The 22,769-nt window shown below is 36.4% G+C and overlaps 2 protein-coding genes and 1 long non-coding RNA gene across 3 annotated transcripts; 2 read left to right on the top strand and 1 right to left on the bottom strand.

Annotated features, from left to right (window-relative positions):
* Positions 1 to 1,330: 1,330 nt before the first annotated feature.
* Positions 1,331 to 5,873, top strand: LOC112197877 (protein IQ-DOMAIN 31). The gene is made up of 7 exons (XM_024338808.2): positions 1,331 to 1,490; positions 1,829 to 1,956; positions 2,176 to 2,460; positions 2,601 to 2,789; positions 3,123 to 3,203; positions 3,967 to 5,080; positions 5,788 to 5,873. Exons 2-7 carry the CDS (start codon positions 1,873 to 1,875, stop codon positions 5,817 to 5,819), a joined length of 1,785 nt encoding a protein of 594 aa, XP_024194576.1. The 5' UTR covers positions 1,331 to 1,490; positions 1,829 to 1,872; the 3' UTR covers positions 5,820 to 5,873.
* Positions 5,874 to 6,232: 359 nt separating this feature from the next.
* Positions 6,233 to 8,632, bottom strand: LOC112197878 (polyvinylalcohol dehydrogenase). The gene is made up of 4 exons (XM_024338810.2): positions 8,116 to 8,632; positions 7,572 to 8,014; positions 6,857 to 7,460; positions 6,233 to 6,783 (listed from the first exon to the last, which is right to left on the bottom strand). Exons 1-4 carry the CDS (start codon positions 8,209 to 8,211, stop codon positions 6,325 to 6,327), a joined length of 1,602 nt encoding a protein of 533 aa, XP_024194578.2. The 5' UTR covers positions 8,212 to 8,632; the 3' UTR covers positions 6,233 to 6,324.
* A 5,467-nt stretch (positions 8,633 to 14,099) lies between these two features.
* LOC121052466 lies at positions 14,100 to 18,810 on the top strand. Its single transcript, XR_005809163.1, has 3 exons — positions 14,100 to 14,222; positions 15,230 to 15,334; positions 18,384 to 18,810. It is a non-coding gene; the product is annotated as an uncharacterized LOC121052466 (long non-coding RNA).
* The last annotated feature ends 3,959 nt before the right edge of the window (positions 18,811 to 22,769 follow it).

The following is a 22,769-nucleotide window of genomic DNA, read 5'->3' as shown; positions in this document are numbered from 1 at the left end:
TTACTGAGATACACCTTAAATATTGATTTATCTAATAATTTTAAATTTTGGAGTATTAAAACTCTAAAAGGATATAACTTTTTGTAGTATCAATTTTTGTGCATAGTGCATATGACCATACCCATGCCCATGCGTCGGTGTCACTCGCATCGGAATCATCCAGATCACTATGGTATGATGACTTTACAGTATGTCGTTTTGTGTTACAAGGCTTGAAGCTCGGTGAGGTTCTGTCGGTGGTCAGAGAGAGACAGACACAAAGAAAATAGAGGAAAATAAACGAGGCATGAAGATTAATCACTTAATCTGGGGGTTAGCTTCACCTAATCCTCTCATTGCCAGCTGACATTTGGTTTTATCTATCTGTGCTAACGTGCTTTGTTCTTTCTCATGGAAACAAGGTTTGCTCCAATTTGCAAAACGACGGCTTGTTAAGATACCTTATTCTTCTTCTATGAATGATGAATTATTGCATATAATGTATGGATTATTTGCCAAGTGATCCATGAATTATGAAATCGATGATTAATTAATCATTTACCAAACTTGTGTATGAAGACAATTGTAGTGCTAACAGCGTTTTGGTTTATAGGAAAACCGTGAGATGAGCTATAAATTTATACATGGGCCATTTGATCTTTATTCATTTTGTGAGTTTTAACTTTTACCGGCTGCACAAGTTGTGAAGTCAATTTATATTAATGATGTTTGTCTGCTTGTCTTTCTAGTGTACACCAACTTCAAAATTGTTTGAGGATTCGGAGTTTAAAGAAGTTATATTCGATACAACAAATAAAATAAAAAAAGCATGAGAAATTTATTTTCTTTGGGATAATAGTGCATGAGGAATTAAAATAGCTTTATCCTCACATCATTTTCATATTTTTAATTATTAGAAAAGACCTCAAATTAATCTCTCTTTCAAAATTATTAAAGAGATTCGACAAAAAAAAGAAAAGAAATTTGAGAGGGACGTATGGACTTTAGAAACAAAAAAAAAATCTCCTACTTTTAACAGGTAGATGTGACTGTCAAACGTATAATTGACGCACAAACAGATTTGCAAAACCTAATTAGTAATTCCAAAACCATGCACATCTCAATGTACTTTATTCATAAGATAAAGATAAGGCTCGCTCTCTCTCGTCTCTACTCTCTACCCTACTTCAGCCGTTATCTGAACCAACTTTGGGCCCTGATTTGGGCCAACTCTTGTTTCTCTATTCCCGGGCCAACTTTAATTCGGCCGAGGTCCACACAGTATTTGCCACTGGATAAAGTGAACCCACCCCAAAACGACGTCGTTGTTCCACCCCTCCTATTTTGGTGGTTTACATTTCCACTTCGCTTTACAATTCTTTCCAATTTTTTTCTTAGGTGGTTTCGAACAGTAAGCAGAGCTCAGTCGGCAGCTCAGAGCAGCAGACCCAATCGTCTCTGTGATTTTGCACCCCAAATACCCAAGACGGTGTCGTCTTCTTCGTTTTACGGTACTTTTTCCTTTCATTTTCTCAGTTTTTGTTGCTCGGTAGTGCAACTTAGGGTTTCCAAGTCCTGCATTTTGAGCTAAGGCTTAGATCGAGTGGATTTCCATCTCATGTTTTGTGTTTCCTCAATGTGCATTCTTGCTTTTCATACTAAACTCTCTGTACGATTTAGTATTTTTTTATTTTTGTCCCATCTTGCCAATGTGAATGTTAAGGATGGTATAGTTTTAAATTCGGTGAACTTGTATATTTTAATGAAGGTTTGGTCCAGTTTCCGTCTGTTTCGGGGTATCTTTTTCGGCTGTATAGCCTTTCGATTTAACTATGTGTTGTATGCGCAGGCTGTGTGAATTGAGTTCTTGGAGCTGGATTTGACTTTTCTGCGATGGGAAAAACGCCGGGAAAATGGATCAAGAATTTGCTTCTTGGGAAGAAATCGTCGAGGTCTAGTTTGTCCAAAGGAAGAGAGGTATTATTGCTATTTGCTGAGATGCTTATGTATTGGTTTTCAAATCAGTTGCCATTTTAAACCTTTGAAATGTATGTTGGCTAATGCCTATGGTTATGCTCTGTAGACTCCAAGGAAAATCGTTTCTTTCTGCGTTCATGGGCTTGTTTGTTTTCTTTTTATTATCTTTTGTCTTATATGGATGTTAAGTTCTGAATTGCAAAGTCTGATTCTGCGCAGAAGTCTGCAACTAAAGGGGAGACAGTGGTCTCTTCAAAGTTGTCTGTGCCTGAGTTAACTGTCAGTGCACCGGTGATATCACCACCATTCGTTGGGACGGTTGTTAGTAACGTGGACTCAGAAATCAGAGCAGCTGTGGAAATACCAAACGATAACATTACACTTTCATCGGCAAAGGAAGATGGCCAAACACAAGCTATCTCTAGTTCGGGGTCTCAGGATCTTCAGAGAATTAACCGAGAGGAAGCTGCCACAAAGGCACAGAGTGCTTATAGAGGATATGTGGTACTTTCCTTTCATACATTTTCTGCTTTTTGTTGATAATCATGCCAAATAATATATGTTGTACCTCTGTTATAGGATTTTTAGTATAATATTTCTCTCCAAACTTATAGCTACTGATGTTAGCTTAATTATCTCTGAAGGCTCGCCGTGCATATCGAACCCTGAAGGGCATCATAAGGCTGCAAGCACTTATTCGTGGTCATTTGGTTAGAAGACAAGCTGTATCCACATTATTATGTGTCCAGGGGATTGTGAAGTTTCAAGCACTGATTCGTGGTCAGCATGTTAGACATTCTGATATTGGGGTTGAAGTGCATAAAACACATCAGGTAAATTCTGGTTACCTTTTCAATTTCATTGTGCCAGAGCTTACTGTCTGATGCTTTTTGACTGCAGCAAAAGTCTATTTTTATATTCTTCATGCCAAATATTTTGCGTTAATGGATATGGTATAACAGCTATTTGCAGTGTAGAGATTGATAAATCAACTTATATTTGAATTGGTAATATGTAAGTCTCGTACATGATATGACTGTTAGTGTATATTGCTTATATGATGCTAGTGTTGCAACAATTCAGAAGAGCTTTATTGTTTCGTGCTGTGCTCTTTTGATTTTACTTATTTATTTTTGGCATCCCATGAACATTGTTATATGCATCAGGGTGCTACATGTTTCGATTACTCTGGTGTGAGTGCATCTTCCCAGGTGGACAGGCTTTCGAAAAATGCATTTGCTCAGAAGGTGAGATTTACTCAAGTATTTTCCCAAGACATGGTTATTTACTTGTAAAGATTCATTTCTTGATTGTCATTATGGAATGTATACTCAATTTAGCTTGGGTTTTTGAGATACACTATCTAAATCATATTACACATGGCTTCTGCTTAACACTATGGTTGGCATAGTGCTCTTGTTTCACACTAGAAGGTGCCGGCCTTTTTACATGTCTATGAGGATGGAAATTTCACTTGCCTACGGTGGTCTAGTAAGTTTAGGTGTAATGTCAATTTTTGTTTTGTATAACAAGTTTATGAACTTGTGGTCTGTGCCATATGGTTTAAAAGGAGTTACTGTTATCATCTGAAATAGTATGCCATAAAACCAGGTAGCCATGCTGATATGGGCACTCTAAATGCCAGCTTTAGTTTGCTGTTTTGTATTGTTAATATATTCATCTAGTTATTAGAATGCAATTGTGTTCTGTCAATGTGAGACTTAGCACTTTAAATGTATTCAAATGTGGGAATCAAAAGTTTTCGGGTACCACACTGAGAAAGTGATCCTACGCCTATCTTCTATGGCAATAACAGTTGTGTCCTTACCTGAATTTGGAGAGCCATGCTGCTTATGCCTCCAAACACAAGTTTCAAAACTATGTAAAATCGGTGTCATTTAGGTGTTGATATTAATAAGGAGAACATGATAAATGTTCTATGCCTGCACCTTTTCGGTACTTTTACTGCTGGTTCAAACTATGTATTTGATTATGAATGTTCACTTTCAGCTTCTGGCATCATTGCCTACTGCTAGTCCTCTACGTCTCCAGTATGATCCAGAGGACCCGAACTCGGCCTGGGTGTGGCTTGACCGCTGGACCAGATCATGCTTTTGGGAACCTGTTTTACAACTAAAGAAAAAACCTGATCCGAAGTCTCGTGGCAAATACAAGAAGATTCAAACAGTAGAAACTGAACCAGCTAAGCCAAAAAGAACTGTCCGGAGACTGTCCACTGAAAATGGGCCAAATCGTGTCACTTCAGATACTGAAAAGCCTAAACGAAATATGAGGAAAGTTTCAAGTCATCCAATGAACTCAGTTCAGGAACATCAACAAAACGGAGTTGAGAAGGTCAAAAGTAATGTCAGAAAAGTTTCTGGTCCCAAGGAGGTTTCCAATTCCAAAAAGGTTTCTGATCCCAAGAATAAGGTTTCTGATCCCAGGGAGGAGGTTTCTGATACCAAGGAGGAGGTTTCTGATTCCAAGGAGGAGGTTTCTGATCAGCCAGAGGTTGATAAGGAGATACCAAAGCACAGTACAGAAACAATTTTAGCTCCTGCTGTTCTTGATGATTCAGAGCAGCACACTAGTGAGATTTCTCCGAAGATACAACATGTGGAAGTTTCTGTCTCCAAACACTCTGATCTAGAAGAATGTATGGAGCTGCCACCAACAGATGAGACATTGCAAAAGTTAGATGACCATCCTTCTGTTGACATGCAATCCATGGAGAAGAATGGCAAAAATGAAGAAGTTCAAGCACTAAATGAGGTTCTAACCTCTGCAGACAACTTTATTAGCAACGAGGACCAGAAAACCAGCCAGAGAAGGGCTTCTTTACCTGTGAAGTTTGATCATCGGGATAATGGGGTTCAAACCACACCAAGAGTGCCAAGTTACATGGCACCAACTGAATCTGCCAGAGCTAGGCTGAAAGGACAGAGCTCCCCCAGGTTTGCACGAGACGTGATTGATAAGAATCTTTTAACCAGACGGCATTCTCTGTCTTCTTCCACCAACACCAAGTTAAGTTTACTTTCTCCACGAGCACAAAAATTGGCTCAAGGCAAAGGAGTGATCAGAACTGACAGGTCTTTATCATCTTCAAGGGATGGTTTTGGTAAGTTCTGAACCTTTGGGAGTTTCTAGATGTGCTTTTTATTTACGGCTTTGGTCAAATGACTGGTCTCTGTTGTTATTATTCATTTTCATTTCCTCTCTTTAGGTTCTATTTTTAATTTCTTTATAAACACTCTTGCACACATGTCCCTCCCTGCATCACCATTTATTTATACATATATACCACATATTATCCTTTCAAGCATTTATTTTCTCCAGTGTAGGTTGAGATATTTCATCATTTACATTCACCTTTTGGTCCATGTTCTTATACTTTTATAACTACACACTAAATAGTTTAGCTCAACTGTTCAATACTACTTTTGAAAGGATAATTACACAATGATAAGTCTTGACCTCATTTATATTAGTTTTCTAAGACACTGTTCTGCCTTTAAACAATTATTTCCTGTAATAGAAAAATGCTGAATTCAATCAATGTGTTAATTGCTGATACAAACTTTGTTGCCGAGTTCGGTTTTATGATAGATATTTATATTGAACTTTGCTTCTTGCTTCCTTGTTGATCAATTGTCTTGGACCCTTGGTCATCTTTACTGTATAAAGCTTTTTATTGTCTTTTTGAAAAGAAAAAGGAAAAAAAAAACAGCTCATTTCATGACTTGTTTGGTGCCTTTTTAACCACTTGAAATATGGTATCATTCTCAATTTCTCATTGTCCATTATTGTTGGTAATTCCAATTTCAGATAAGGGGATCCAACCTGAGTGGAGGAGGTGAATTTAGATGAGGCAGCGGTATTCCATGGAAACATATCAAAGGCAGGCAAAAGGGAAAAAAAAAAAAAAATTAATGCTTTGCAGTTTCAAGTTTATACGGTGTTGTTGGCACCAAGGTACAATTGTAACCAACACCAAGATCTATTTTGTTAAGTAATAGGTGTGTTTTTAAGTGTCTAGTTTGTTCTTTTCTTTGACAGGAGGGTCTGTTATGTAGGTCTTGCTGCGTGATGTTAATGATACTCATCTATTATGAGGCCTTGAGCTTCTGATTTTCTGTGCATGTTAAATATTGCTATTTTCTATTGGAAATTACGACGTTGATATCGGAGGGAGGATCTCTAGGATTAGTGACATGCCCCAAATGTACACGATGATTGCATCTACATTGGAAAGGTTGATTTACCAGCAGACATTACTGAAAAGTCCGTTGCATTACAATGGTTTTATTTTTTCCTAGCAACCGCGCGGATGGTAGTTCACATTTCCTAGTCTTTTAACTTCACTCATACAACGCAGAAAGCAAACAGTGAAGTACCACCTGTCCAAGTAGGGTGAAACTTGGCCAGGCCAACTGTGTACCCATTTCCTAGATAAATGCACCCATAGCTTGCTGCGACACCCCCATATATTGTAGAACCAGTATTGATTGACCACAAAATCTTTCCAGTGGTTGCATCCATGGCATATATGGGACCATTCGAAGCTACAGACCCAGCAAAAACAACACCATTAGCAACTGTAACAGGTGCCTGGGCAGTGTCATTGCTTGGGTTTGCTGTTGACCACAAAATCTTCCCGGTATCTGCATCAAGACCCACCCATGCTCCAGCCGTTGTTGTTAGGTTTGATGGTGCTAGAGGGAACATCTGTCGTTGGCCGTTGGCGATGTTTGTGTACACCCTTCTCCCATCTGTGGCTGCACCCCATATCCCTCCTCCTTCATTGCTACCTGGTCCAGCCAACTACAGAACATAACAAATTTAGTGGCCTATCTCAGCATAAAAACATACTTTGAATCCGTAAGAAGCAGCTTACCTTGAACCAAACAATGTTTCCATTGTCACGGTCTAGAGCCCAAGCAAACCCACTCTTCTGCACGGCCACCACGACGTCACGTCTTGTTCCATTAGGGTGTATGGTAAGCAGCATTGGTGCCTCTCCAAAGTCGGCATCATCATTAGGTCCTGGTGGGCAGTCGGGGTTGTTCGGTATCAAACAAGCGAAGTAGAAAATGTCGTAACCACCTAGCTGCCTAGACCATACAATCCTCCCGGTAACAAGATCCAATGCTATAATTGAATTGAAGTGGATATCTGGACCGGTGCACTGGTCAGGCTGTGTAGGCGTTACTGTCTGGTTATTCTGTTTCTCTTGACATTGAAGCACCTCAGGTGGAGCTGTGTAGAGGTTCCCAGTTGATACATAGACATGTCTCCGCAACACATCAATGGCAGGGCTGCTTCCCCATACTGCAGCTCCCGAATAACCGTTCAATCTACCACCATTGTCCGGTAGCATGTAAGTCCGCCATAAGACTGCACCAGTTCTAACATCTAGCTTTGCTACACTGCCACGGAAACTGCAACACTGAGAAGCTGGTAAGCCTTCTTCCAGAGATGACACCCCTACATAAAATGACCTGCAAAAATGTAAGATGAGTTCCATGGTAGCAGCTAGCAATGAATCCCTGAAATAAATTGAAACCACATTTATCAATATTTAAACCATACTGATTTTCTTACGTACTAACCCTAGGAGTACGGTGCCAGACATCGTGATCATAGTTCGAGGGCGTGGGTCTAGTTGACTTGACCAGACAAGCCTCCCGTTCGATCGCTCCACAGCAATCACAACAGCAGGTCCATAAATACCAACGATCAAGAGGTTACCAGCTATTGTTGGGGTTGATCTCGACACAGTCACATTCACAACGACTCCTGTGCCATTTAGTCCAGTTAACTGACTAAGATTCTGCTTCCATATCAAAGCGCCGGTAAATGCATTCACCGCGTACAGAAATCCATTCCATGATGGGAAATAGACCCTTCCATCAGCCACTGCAGGGGTTGCAGTTATGTCTTTACCGGCGAAAAATGACCATTTTTGTTGCATTTTTAACACCGTCCTTGGGGTGATGAGCAATTCCCCATTAGCATACCTTCTGTTACTATTGTCACCTCCGTGATTGAGCCACTGAAATTAAAGAGAATCAAAACTCAGAGCAACTATAGTTGCATATATATGAAAGAAGCTTCAGTGGTGCTCATGGGAAACTGAATATGGTTGGTACTTACAATTGCAAACGTTGTATCAAGAAGTGTAAATAAACATAAGGACATAACTAGCATGTTTACGGTGCTATGACATTTCGGATGTCGTATGGAAACCATGTTGGCTGCCGGTGAAATTGTTATCTAGATCACTAGCTGCAAACGGACATTATATAAGCAGGGAGACTAAGGAAGTGATCGAGCCAACTTTGTAGTCGCAAATTTTCATTATTGCGGTTTGCATCTTGCTTCCTACCTTGGAACTTTAAATCAAGTGGGACCGGTTAAACCAATTTTCCCCCAACTATATTAATTACTATACGTCTATACTCAACATACTTTAAGATCAAATTGCAACGGAGAAGATTGGCCGCTGAAAAAGGAAAGTTCAGTTTAATCCACGTTGGTTTTGGTTCAAATAGGTTAAGGCGCCCCATGCCACCCACGATCAAGTCCAAATATAGTATATGTGATGTTTGCAAAGCGCACTTTCTGGGTAAAGTGACCGACTTTCAGCTGCTTGTCCTGTACATAAATATTATACATGACTGAATTTGTATATGGTTAACCATGGATCGATGCTGATGACCAAAATATCGATCTGTAGCTGGTAGCTAGCTAGCAAAGCCAATAAAATATTAGATACAAGCGTCCGGGCCAGAGCAAATGGGCCCCGGAGTGGCGAGAATAAGAAGCTAGATCAGCAGGAATGACAGCGATCACCGTTGTGTGGCTAGGTTTTGCTATTTTAATAACATGAAGAATTATTAGTAGCTCATCAAAAATAGTATATATGTGATGATGTTTGCATGCAAAGCAGATTGAAGTGACTGAGATAGGTTCTGCTGCTTACCCGGTTTAGTCATAAAGCTTTCAGGATATTGAGGAATGAGGAAGACACCCTTTTCACACACACACACACACACACACACACACACACATATATATATATATATATATATATATCATGCATGGATCTATGTTTCACTACCTGTTTGGCTAGCTATTAGGTATCTTGAGAGAGATATTAAGCAGGAAAATGACAGTTGAAATTGAGGATATATATTGATCAGCATATACATATAAAATTGTAAATTAAGGAATGATGAACATTTCAGATGACCTGCAGCAGTAATTATCATGAAATAAGTGGTAAATATATAATGTAATATGTAGGGGGTGTTCCTATCAGAAACAGGATCGACATGAACTATATGTATAGCGAATTAGCTAGGCCGGAGATGGCAGAGGTCAAGTGGCGACTAGAGTTCCCCCAAACACTTCAGTGGCATTGGATGTGTGCATGAATGAGTGAATACAGATCGATGCCAATGAAGTGATCAGGGAAACTCCGGGTGACAACCGACTTTAATTGATTGATAATCTCTCTTTCCTTTCCATCTTGTTTTGGCTTCATGGTAAGTGAGTAGTAACATGATATACATGCTTACCGTATTTATAGCAAAGGAACTATTCTCAGTAAATTCTCAGTATTCTTAAAATTATCCAAAGCCAAAGGTGGTGTAGGAATATATATGAGAGAATATATCAATATATTGACATATATACAGTAACTAGAAAGAACATATTGATTTGGCCACTATATATTGAACCTGGTCAAAATTGTGGGCCAGATAAATGGCAGTGAATAAGACTAAGGCCTTAATTAATCTCCTCTTGAAAGAAAGTAGTCAAACTGAAATATTATAAGCATGCGTTCAAGCGAGATGCCTCGACTTTAGGAATTAGGACATTCGCAATACCATCTAGTTACGTACATGTATGAAACTATATATTTTGATTATTTACACAAAAAATATTTTTTGAGCTACCGGTAGAAAGAGACTTGGCTAAAAATGTCTCCAAATTATATAAGCATATGTTAAACGAACAGTTCTAACTTGGAGATTAATTGGCATATTGATTCAACTAATATATATATAAGCATATTTCCCGTTTTTCCCCACTTTCCGATCACATTTTCACATCTTAACCGTTCAGTTTTTAGGATTTAATGTATAGATCACATCTGCAAAATTTCAGCCAATTTGGTGATTGTTAAGGCATCCAAAACTGCAAATTACAACAATGTACAGGAATGGTTCCGGTTCGATAGATTCGATTCGTTTGTGTAAATTGCAGTTTTGGATGCCTTAACGATCACCAAATTGGCTGAAATTTTGTAGAGATGATCTAGACATTAAGACCTAAAAACTGAACGGTTAAGATCAAAATATGTGATCGGAAAGTGAGTGAAAACAGGAAATCCGTACCGAAATTTCAGTACGGACGTCCGCACCTGAGAAAAATCACACACACACACACACACACACACACACACACACACACACACACATATATATATATATATATCCTATCCAGAGCTAGGGCTGTCAATTTTGACACGACCCGATAACACGACTGGAAACCCGCACGATTAAAAAGTGGGTCGGCCGCGGGTCAACCCGCTATGACCCATTTATTAAACGGGTCGGCCATGGGTCAACCCACCAACACAAAGTGAACCTATGTAACCCGTTTACTAAATGAGTTGGATTATATATTTTATATAACCCGCGTAGACGATCCATTTTTAAAAAGTTAATATTATATGTATATAAAGGTCGAATAAGTATTTTTCTCACTTTAAACTAGAGTTACCACTTCATCATTAATATTATAAATTCTCTAGTGAATTTAATCAATTTATGCAATTTTTTAGTTAAATCGGTCGCAATGTTAACCCTTAGATGGGTCATTTTGTCTAACATGACACGACTTATTTATTAAATGGGTTAAGCGGGTTGAAAACGGGTAACCCGTTTAATAAATAGGTTGGGTTTGAGTTTAAATTTTCGACACAATTATTAAATGGGTTGGGTTTGAGTTTAAATTTTCGACACAATTATTAAATGGGTTGGGTTTGGGTTTGTCTTTTGTGACCCGACACAATCCATTTACAGCCCTATCCAGAGCGAGGCCTTGCCTTGAAATTAAAGTGCGAGGTTGGAGTTCAGGGTCACTTTTCAGTCACATATCCACATTTCGACCATTCAGTTTTTAGGTACTAATGTATAGATCATCTCTGCAAAATTTCAGCTAAATTGATAGTCGTTAAGGCATTGATAAACTGCCTTAAAGCTAGTACGGTTCAGGTTTGACAGATTCAGTTCGTCCATTGGTTTAAACGAGTTAGATACCTTAAAGAACATTAATTTAGCTGAAATTTTGCAGAGATGATCTGTATATTAGTACTTAAAAACTGAACGTTCGAGATGTGGATATGCGACCGAAAAGTGACCATAAACTCTAACCTCGCACTTTAATTTCAAAGCGAGGCCTCGTTCTGGATAGGATATATATATATATATATATATATATATATATATATATATATATATGGCGATATTACAAACGCTATCTTGGCTCAACTTGGCGAGCATTTCAGATCAATCATGACTCTGATCCATACCTGGTCCGGTATTCCATAAGCCTCTTTTGTGTGACTATGATCCATCGAGCGGGGATATATGAATATGGATCCCTTCATGGCTTAACCAATTTCTATGATCGATTCATGGGAACGCCTCAAAAGGAAAAGCTGCGGAATATATTGGATAGATAGATAGACATCGATTGGGAGAAAGGTATGTATGACCACTCACTAGCAATTCCATTGATCTTTCCAGATATTCTCTACCATAAATCTATACATGTACCAATCCCACAAGAGCCGTCTAGGTTCATCCATCTTTCCTGCAACAACTATATCCCATACATTTTCCTCACAACTGAGAATATTAAACACAACGAATAAAGAAGTACTAAAGATTGACCAGCAGCAGCTTAGCAGCCTTATCTTAATTAGCTATAAATAGTAGACACATACAGTTGACATTTACTGAAGCAATTAGCACTCAAGGAGAGTTCAGAGACAAATATTGATCGAAGTATTTTCAGGTGTCCCCTAGAGTTCCCTTGACCACTTCATTGAAATATATATATATATATATATATATATATATATATATATATATATATATATAACTTTGCTTAGGTGCGGATATCTGCACCTAAGAAAAAAGGTACGGATTTCAGGTTTTGACCTACTTTTCGATTATATTTTCACATCTTAACCGTTCAGTTTTTAGGTCCTAATGTATAGATCACCTCTACAAAATTTCAGCAAAATTGGTGATCGTTAAGGCATCGAAAACTGCAATTTACACGAATGAACCGAATCTGCCGAACCGGAACCGTTCGTGTACATTGTTGTAAATTGCAGTTTTGGATGCCTTAACGATCACCAATTTGGCTGAAATTTTGCAGAGGTGATCTATACATTATGACTTAAAATGAAAATATGATCAAAATGTGGGTCAAAACTTAAAATCCGTACCTAAGAAAAACTGCGGACGTCCGCAGTGGAGAAGCGCTATGTGTGTGTGTCTATATATATATATATATATATATATATATATATATATATATATATATTATCCCACTGAAGTTTTTGGGGAAACTCCTGGTTACACTATACTTGATATCATATCATGTATTACCAAAGAACTGCGCTAGCACACAAGGCCGGATCGGAATTGCTAGCTAGATGCATTTTTACAGTTTCATTGATATATACGTGCTACGTACGTACCAGTGTTGCCATGCACTCTTTGCTGCACCGACTTTAACGTTCAATGTCTTGGTTTTATTTTTTGACAGGTTCTTTAGGTTTGGTTTGCTTAATTGTTGTTGGTCTCTCGATATTCAAAGTACGTGCTTGGACTTGGTATGGAGACATGGTTGATTATTCCTTGAACGTCGATCAGAACCTCACAAATAATTATGTCTATATTGAAGCCAAATCTTTGGCAGAAGAATGTCTGGATCGGAATTCTATGAAGACACGTACTACGTACATGTAGAAGGTTGAATATCAATGTGACTAACGGAGTGATCTTAAGAATTATTCGTCTTTAACTCTCCCAATTGTATGCAGCTATATATCTAAGATCTTCACAACTCATACCGATCTATTAGAGTCTCCTTAGGATATAATTCATAATATTACCAAGAGTTCAAATACATGCAAATCCTGAAAAATTTAACTAAATGTAATCAAAGTTCATTTGTGTCTGATCCAATATGATCTTTTATATAACCACAACATATGATAAAGCTAATTACAAAACTATAGAGGGTAAAATCTGTCTTAACAATTGTTTTTCTATTGTTTCATTTGTGAACTTGGTCAAAGGTTGCATCTCTTTTTCAAAATTCGTCGGAAATGGTTACCTTAAGAAGCAAATCAGGCGCGCAGCTTATGGTACCGCCTCACCTATGGTGTCATTTGGAATTCAAATGTATCTTAGAACTTGTGAAACATTGAAATATCGAATGGATTTTTTTGTTAATTTTCGTACTTTTCAATTTTTGAAATACTAAATAGAGCCTAAGTAACATGTTATAAATTTAGAGCATTATGATGAAAACTAATACTAAAAGTTAATTTAAATGACATCTCTAACAGACTTTTTATTTCAAAATAAATTTAAAATTTAGCTAAATCTGCAGAATACCTAAACAAAAGTTTAAATTTAGCTTTTACTAATTTCTCTAACTATATTTAGCTAGAGAGGAGAGAGAAATTAACTAAAACTTAAATTTTTCAATGTTCAAATTAATTTAACTTGAGATTTAACTTACCTTACTGGAGCATAACTCAAAATATTTCACTTCTAACTACTTTTAACTATGAAAATAGCTATCACTGTTGCCGGTTGGAGGTGCTAAGATAACTCAGAGACAGCATGGAGCCATGGAGTATTAATATATCACATGCACTATAGAACTTACGAGAAAATGGCAGCTATGTTCATATTGACAATTCTTAGTTAGCAAAGTTATTCCATATAGCTAGTTGGACTTTGACCCGTCTCAAGGGCCCATTTCTTTAACCATTGGATGTTATACGGCCCATTTTGTGTCACTGTTCCGTACGGTGACTCTTTCTCTTCCCGAGCTCTCGCTTACTAGACGCAAAACCCTAATATAGAGCGCGGCAGCGAGAGTAGCGTAGCAGGCCAAGAATGGCCTCACTCTGCAGTTTGATGGCCTAAATCGATTACAAGGTAACAATGGCTGTGGACGTTTTATTATTTCTTTGCATATGGAATCAGTCATTGAAAGTATTATAATGGAAGCTATGAAGAAAAATTTCCTTGCAATTTTATGTAACCAAGTTGGTAGACAACATGAACTTTTACGTAGAAATCCTGTCCATTTGATCTGTTCTCTGTTAACCCAATGTACATTTTGAAGTTTGAACTTTGCTATGTATACAAAAGAGTGGTATGCATTCTTCTCAATCACTAGATTGTTAAAGCCACATATGTACTTTTGCTTTTTCAATTAGTTTGTTTCTGCTAATCTGCTGCTAGCTTGTAACAGTCTTCTTCTGTGGTTGATCTCTAGTGTTTCAAAAAAGGGAAAGATCAAGATCAGTCTCCGTAATGGATTTAAACCAAAAGTGAAATAGTGATTAAGATGATAAACTATTAATAGCTGAACATAGCTACTGAAACTCTCGAGTAGCGCCACATATCGAAGTGTCTGTCGGGTATGCTTACAGTAGAAATGACAAGTCAACTAAAGCATAAAAAGAAGAAGAATGTTTTGGTACTTACTATCTAGTTGATGATTTAGCTGCAAAAGAGAAAATGTAGCAAACTAGAATCAATTAGGGCAGGCTTCATATATACAGTTAATTAAGAAGACTAATCGCAACAAGGAAGAACTGTGGAAGGCTGCACATAAGCCTGTATGTTCATCTCATTCTTAGTAAAATCAAATGCCACCGGGAGTTCCCCCAAACACTTCAGTGGGAGAATTGATAGATCAAGTTATCTCTCAATGAAGTGGTCAAGGGAACTCTAGATTAGGACACCTGACATATTCCTTTTTCTCCTTTGTTTCCTTGTTTTCTATTTTCACCTCCAAACTTAGTTTGGTTTCTTTGTTTGAATTTGTGACTAACTCGATCTACTACATATATATAGCATTTAGTAATACTACTCTTTGCATTTAGTTGTGTAGATCTTCCATGGTCCTGACTATATTCTTTGTCCTTGTTCAATAGGAGAGAAAATACTGTGGGGAAATCTGTTAGCATTGATGAATGTAGACGGCATATGATGCTGAATGCAAGTCAGCTATATACCGATGGAATAATATTGAAGATGAGGTGAAGTGATTATTGTCATGTGCTTTTCTATCTTCGGTTCTGTTGCTCACATGCATTCTTCATTTTCCTCCGTGATTTAATATAAAGCTGATCTTTCCTTTTCATCTTTTTTGTTCATTCATACAAATTTCCTGTATATATACTCAAATTTATTTAATCACTGCCAGGCACATATATGAAAGGCTTCTGATTCATTCAGTGCAGGTTGACTAGCTATATAGCTAGAATTAAAGTACTTGGGTTGTGTTGTGGCATGGTTATTGTACGTGCTATATATATGGTCCACACTCATTCTCATATGTGCTGTGGCTACTTGCTATGTGCTTTCTGGAAAATGTTGAAAGGAATAGACCGGTTTAGATACATGATGAAACAGAACACAGTGGTTGGGTATGTGGGAGAGCATGACCACTCACTTTAGTTTTGTTCTATATATCTACTTCATCTGAGTGCAACTCTGACTAGGTTCAGTCTTCAATAAGTTTTAATTTTACCCATTTGAATTCCATAAAGTTCTCTGCGATTCTTGTTTGCATTTGCTTACAAATGTTTAAGGCTTTGAATACTACTAACCAATTTTAATGCGTTACTTCCACTTCTTTGATTATATTAGAATGTGCATCTAAGAATGCACTGAATGCACAGCAAGAAACATATATGAGTACTTTCCCAGAAACAAACCATTACCAAAACAAAAACAAAACAAAACAAAAAAAAAGGTTTTCTTAGCCACTTATACTTGACAACAGTAGTCCAAAATTAAAGCCTGTTAGTCACAAAAGAAAACATATTTTCTGTGATTAAATCACAATATTTTCGTAACACACTTGCATTACATTTCATGACTAACATGGCTGGTCCTGTAAGTTTTAACTATAGTGACAGACTTTGTTGTGACTAAAAACCTGAAGTTCAATATCGACATATGTCATAATGATACGTAGGAAGTTTCAAAATCAGAAGCTAGCTTTAGCAGCTGGTTCTTCTTATGTGCTTGATTTATTACTTATATGTGTAACTGGCCATTTGTTTTCCCATACTTATTAGGCTATTAGCTAAGATGCATGTGGTCAGTAATAATTGTGCTACTCTAACTTCACTGAGTATATTTCACTCCTGACAACTTATGAAAATTTGAATCTGGACAGAACTATTGGTAAGGTGAGTAGTAATAGAATAAATATTACCAGCTAGCTAACTTTCCTAGATCCTCAATCTTTTTCATGGAGATTGATATTAGTTGATATGCATAAGGAACATGGTGTCTTGTAAGTCTGACCCAGAATCTCAGATGATGCTAGGACTATTTATTTTGTGGTGAAGAATAGGCCACGTGTGCTAGCTTAGCTAGCTCATGAGATCAAGTACTTGAAGAAACTTTTATTTCTTGTAATGTAGCATATATCTACATTACAGAAGTAAGAAAACCATTTTAATTAGTTGTGTTTAGTATATTGGAAATGTAGCTAGCATATTCTAGAATATATGTTGGAATTGCTTTCTATCATCTATACACATCAAATAAACTTGAAAACTACTACATGCTGTACATATGGAAGGAATGAGAATGCACAAGAATGTGGCTATTCGAAATCGATTCCTTAGTAGTTCCAACTTCCCAATCTAACCCAGAGTCACGTCTAGGTTCACTGATAACACTTGTCGATCAATCAGGATGGCTTAGCTATGATCTTGTATGAATAGAAACAACATATTCAGCTCAGTGCAAACACAGATAGAAACTCCCTATAAATAGTGGGATGGATTGGTAACCATCCCCTATACCAAGCAAACCACAGCTAGCTAACTAGCATATCCATGAATTAAAAAAATCAGATGTCCCCTAGAGTTCCTTCAAACACTACATTGGGGAGTACTGGCTAGTACTCGATCATCCTCTGATCTTTCCCTACTGAAGTGTTTGGGGGGACCCCTGGAGCCATTTGATCTATATCAAGGTTGAGCTACTTGGAGTAAGAAGGAACGTATTAATTTATGAGGCTATATGTACGTATGAGCCCTAGATCGATCAATTGCATCGATAAATTGCTATATTAGCTACTTGTATTGATCATACATGTACTATATATATGGTGATCCATCTATTATTAAGTATCAGGTGGCCTGCTCATCTCCGTTGTTTGTTCAATATTCTCTGTCACTTAACGTATACCACAGTTATACATTTTCGTATGTCGATGTAGATCAATGTTGCAGATAGGAATAGCACATCAGTACATGAGTTTAAGGTCTATATTGGTGTACTCCTTTTTTTATATTTTTTATTCCCTTTTGTTTCTTTACAAATCTATTTAAATCATCACAGCATTGTAGTTGTACATACGAACAAAATCAAACATGCATCAGATATCACTTGAGTTTAAGGTCTATATTGGAAGCTTCATCAAGAAGGGGTCAAAACATTCAAATTAATTAATGAAATCAAAAATTGTATTATTTAGTTCAACTCAGATGAAATGTCAATTACTTTTAGGATATTATTATCTTCAAAGAATCGGTATGTTTTACTAAATGTACTTGTGAATTGTACTAAAAGTACTAATGAGTTGAGCTAAAAAGTATTCATGAATTTACGCAAGGTATCAATAGGTTGCATTATAGGTAGTATATCTAAAATTAGCAACCTTCACCACCGAAATTTTTTGTTCTCCTAAGGTACCAAGACAATGTCATCATTCTCCAACCAACCTTCCTCATTCTCCTTCACATTCTGTAGCGTAAGCTCGTGATCGGAACCATCCATTTTCTATATCACCCTTTAGAGATTGTCTCGATCTAAAAGATTACCCTAATAGATTTTCTATTTTATTAATTTTATTGAACATCTTAATTGAAAAGTGATAATCACTTATCTATAATCAAGTAAACTATATATTTTCATAGCAATTAGATTCTTGTTAAGAACCAGTCTATTTATCTAATCAAAATCACAATTTATAATTTCATACTTTTGTATTTATGACCTTTGAGGGTGATCTGTAAAATGATCCTATCATGATTTATCATCTGAGATGGTTTTGTGTGGCAGATATATAGGCTACTTCTATTCAGGCCAGACATGTTGAAACAGGTCATGAATTTTTCAGTGGTGCATAAATATAGATTTGGAGTTCTCTTTGCAAATATGTACTACAGCTGATGAACGATGATTGCCGCGGCCGGATGAAACAACACAGAGACAGAGTAAAGCACAATCAGCTGCCATTACATGTGGTCAGTCATCATATGAACTGGAAAGTAGTGGGGATCAATGCGCTAACCTACAGATCACACTCTCATCACAAGAAATGGGAAAGGAGAAGAATTGTACAAGTCTCATTTCTAGGGTTCCTATGATCATCTAGATACACGTTTTGAACTGATTGAGTGTCATAATCTTCTGCATATATGCTTGATAAGCAATTTGTGAATGTTTCTTCCTAGCAGTACATCCTCCTGCATTCCAAATATGAAAACACCAGATGGAACAGTAACACTATGTATTTGAATAACAAATAAGGCTTTGTAAATCAACAACACAATTAAGAAGACCTCAACAATTTGCTAACGCAGTGTAAACCTCACCACTGAGGAAACATCACTGCGTGGCTTTTAACGTAGCAAACACGAGGAACAGATCCACTATTTAATCAAATTGTTACAGATCACAAGTCGTGGTATTCAACATAACCACGTTACTAGCTACACAACTAACTTGTATACAATTTGAAAAGCCTACACTACAGACTCAAATCTCTCAATGTCTGGTAAGCTTCAACGAATCAATTTTTCCTTTTCTCCTTGTATCAAGGGCTCACTGATCTCAAGTATGATATGTGAGAAAGAATGCAGTGAACAAGAAAAGTAAATATCAAAGAGAGTTTTTCCAGAAATCTGTTTATGAAGACTATATATGCAACACATGAAACAATAAAAGATTCCTGACCTCTAAAACTCTACTTCATAATGCAGTTTTAAAAGACCTTTTATAGAGGAGCAAAACTCCCCCTCAATCAAATCTTTTCTTGTCAACAAAAACAAGATAAACATGGAAAGGTTTTAAAACTGATTTCGATAAACATTCAATACATTCTAACTTTTTGAAAATCCAACCAATAATTGATATGCATATCAAAAACTTTTAACGCAGATGAGTATATTCAATTAATCTATTCGATATGCATATCAATTTGAATTGTGCAGAATGATATGAATGAATATCACCTTTTAACTCAAGATCGGTGAGCATAATTCGCTTGATTCTTTCTTCGTGATCTGATTCTGTTGTCTTGTCCTATTACTTTGAACCTCCGGACAAGTAGGAGAAATACTCTCCTAGTGCTTTGCAACTTCTGATTTCCTAGTAGCTTTGGGAAAGTCTTGTGTTGAATGGTGATAGTCCAACATACTTACAAAATATATTTGATCCAATTGAAGGCGTGCACTTTCAAGTGTTGTTGTATGGTATTTGACTATACATATGAGCAGAAAGAGCTCAAATTGTCAACTCCAAGTCACCCTAGAGACGTACTTCATTGCCTTTACTATGGTCTATATAGTAAGTATATGCTTATTTGATTTATGGCTAGTATCCATTATTAGCGTCTAGGAGCCTCGGACTATTGGGGCATCTAATCCCATTTGCTCGCTTCACCTTATATCGCTTCTCAGTGTCAGTGTCGGCCCAGCAGAGTGCTTTTGCCAGCCAGTGCAATTCAATAGGGTTTCATTGTCATATTATGCTGGAAAATTAATGTCGTTTTAGCTCAAGTGTCAGTAATACGCAAATTAGCGGAATATATATGAGTATATGACCGTTGCTGCTAGCCAACTAACCAAACCTTCCCAACGGTTGTGCAGTTTGGCAAGGGGCAACTTTTGACTAATGATTAAGCCATTAAAGATATTGATCCAATACATCTTATTACTCTTTTATGCAGTTATGGAAAACACATTTTCCTGAACCCCGTAATAGATCTGATCAGGTGCACAGGCTTCCAACAAAATTGGAATAAAATACACCAAATCACCTATAGCAATTAAGCTTTAATGTCAAATGGAATGACTTGTGTCATATGCTACTGAAAGTTTAAAGTACGATACATGTAATACAGTCCAGAGCAACAAGCATGATTTTAGTCAAACTCAACACGTACAAGTGTACAACACATAAGCTGGTTTTATACCAATCGTCTTATAATAATGCAGAGCTATAATATAATCTTGCAACATTACTGAAGGGGTTGTCTAGGATACCTTGATTTATGCCATTTTTTTTTAATAAATTAATGTAGTGAAAACCTATTAAACTGGTTAACATGTTATCCACTTAAATGTTAACATGTGTCATTTTTAAAAAAAAATTTACTATATTAACAATACATTCTTTCTTGATATGTAATATGGGTCAGGATCAATGGACACATTATTTGACACAATCTTTTACACTTCTTTAGAGCCCTTATATATTAAAGCGTTTAATGGTCCTGATTAATTCTCGTAGATAACATGGCATTTGAGTTTTTCCCTACAAAAAAATAAAATAAAGTAAAATTAGATTAAATTTTCTTTAAAAAAATAAATAAAAACTAAGATGAGAAATGAACAAGATCAAAATCTAAACAAGAACTCCACATTCTAAACAAGAGCTCTTTCATTCATTTATAAAAGAGAATCACAATTTCATTTACCTGGACCTCAAGTTCTTCTGCCTACTACAATCAAGAATTGGATGCCATATTTGATCAAAGTAATTATTATGGTGAAATACATCATACCTGCAAATTGATTTTTTGATCCGTCATATGCTTTTGTGATCAACGTTATTTCAAGGTTATTAGAAGAAAGTAGTGTTGATCGATTAAGGTAGATCAATTATTCTCATAAATGTAATTGCATTACTATAATGTCAATCCTTATATCAGAACAAAATTTGCATCAATTTTCTTCTATCTAATTACAAGCCCTGATCGATAAGTTTGATTCCTGTTCAGCCCAAGCCAAAGGAATATATCTGGCACTTGATTTTGTGTTCTTGCTCCAATAATAGTATTAGTTGGGACCCCATGCTCAAGTACATGACTGTACTCAAAGACTTCTCTGACTTTTGTAGTTTTGTAGCTTCTCGTCTTTAACTCTGCCCAAAGCATAGGTTGAAGAAGAAGAGAGCCTGTTCTCATTGGCATGAGAGAATGACCTAAAATGGTTTTTGGCTTGCAGGATCATGCACCTTTATGCCCTATTCCACACAAAGTGAATGAAAGAGTTCTTGTTTAGAATATGGAGTTCTCATTTAGATTTTAATCGTGTTCTTCTTTCATCTTAGTTTTTATTTTTTATTTTTTTTATTTATTAAAAGATTTTATTATTATTATTATTATTATTATTATAAAAAGAAAGTTTAATCTAATTTTATTTTATCTTTTTGTGGGGAAAAACTCAAATGCCATGTCATCTACGAGAATGAATTAGGAGCATTAAATGATTTTATATCTAAGGGCTCTAAAGAAGTGTAAAAAATTGTGTCAAATAATGTGTCCATTGAACACCCTACTACAAGTAGAACAAAAATGACCCAATTGCCGTGGATTGTGATAAAATGCATACTCATTGAAGTAATCATTTCATTAATATAAAAACATAAAGATTTACCACTCTGACAACAAATTTGTTATTGTCACACTTGTTAAATTGTCCATAAACTAGTAAATAGGTTGTAGGTGGAGTAGTTACTACAATTAGAACAAAAATTATCGTTTTTACATCAATTGCTGTAGTTTGTGGTAAATTGCGTCGACTGAAAGTAATTACAACTTCGACGATGGAAATTACACAATATATTACTTAAATTACACAAGGGAGAACTTCATTACACCAATGAGAACATACGTGCTTTTAGTCAAAATATAATGGTTTACCTATATGATAACACATGATGGTAACATTTGTAAATTAGTTCCAAAAACAGTAATAACAAGTTGTACGTGAAGCATTAATTGTTGTGGTTGTTGTAAAATGCTTGTAAAAAGAGTTATATTTAGTTAAGAAAGCTATTAATGCTATAATTAATTAGTAATAAAGACGATTTAATTAATACTAATTCCTTGAGCCTAGATTAGAAGTATTTTGTTTTAATAAGGAAAAAAACGTAATTGTCAATATTGTAATTGTTAATTGATAATCAAACATTAATTGACTAATGATAAAATTAATTAGTAATAAATACTATTTAACTAATAGTAATTGACTAAGGACTAAATAGGTTACCAAATTTTTCCTTGTTCATGTAGATAATCTCTTCATTTAAAGGAAGAAAAAGGGAGAGAGTCGAGAGGGAGAATGAGTTCACTCGGAACCCTAGTGTCGCCGCCTTCAATGGGCTCCTTCTATGGAGATCTTCGTCATCTCTGCATCTATGTTCGCCTCGGCGTACGTG

The sequence above is a fragment of the Rosa chinensis genome, chromosome 4 (assembly GCF_002994745.2).
Source record: "Rosa chinensis cultivar Old Blush chromosome 4, RchiOBHm-V2, whole genome shotgun sequence".
NCBI classification, from domain to species: Eukaryota; Viridiplantae; Streptophyta; class Magnoliopsida; order Rosales; family Rosaceae; genus Rosa; species Rosa chinensis.
Note: the sequence above shows the minus strand (reverse complement) of the source record. Positions and strands in the feature narration are given on the sequence as shown.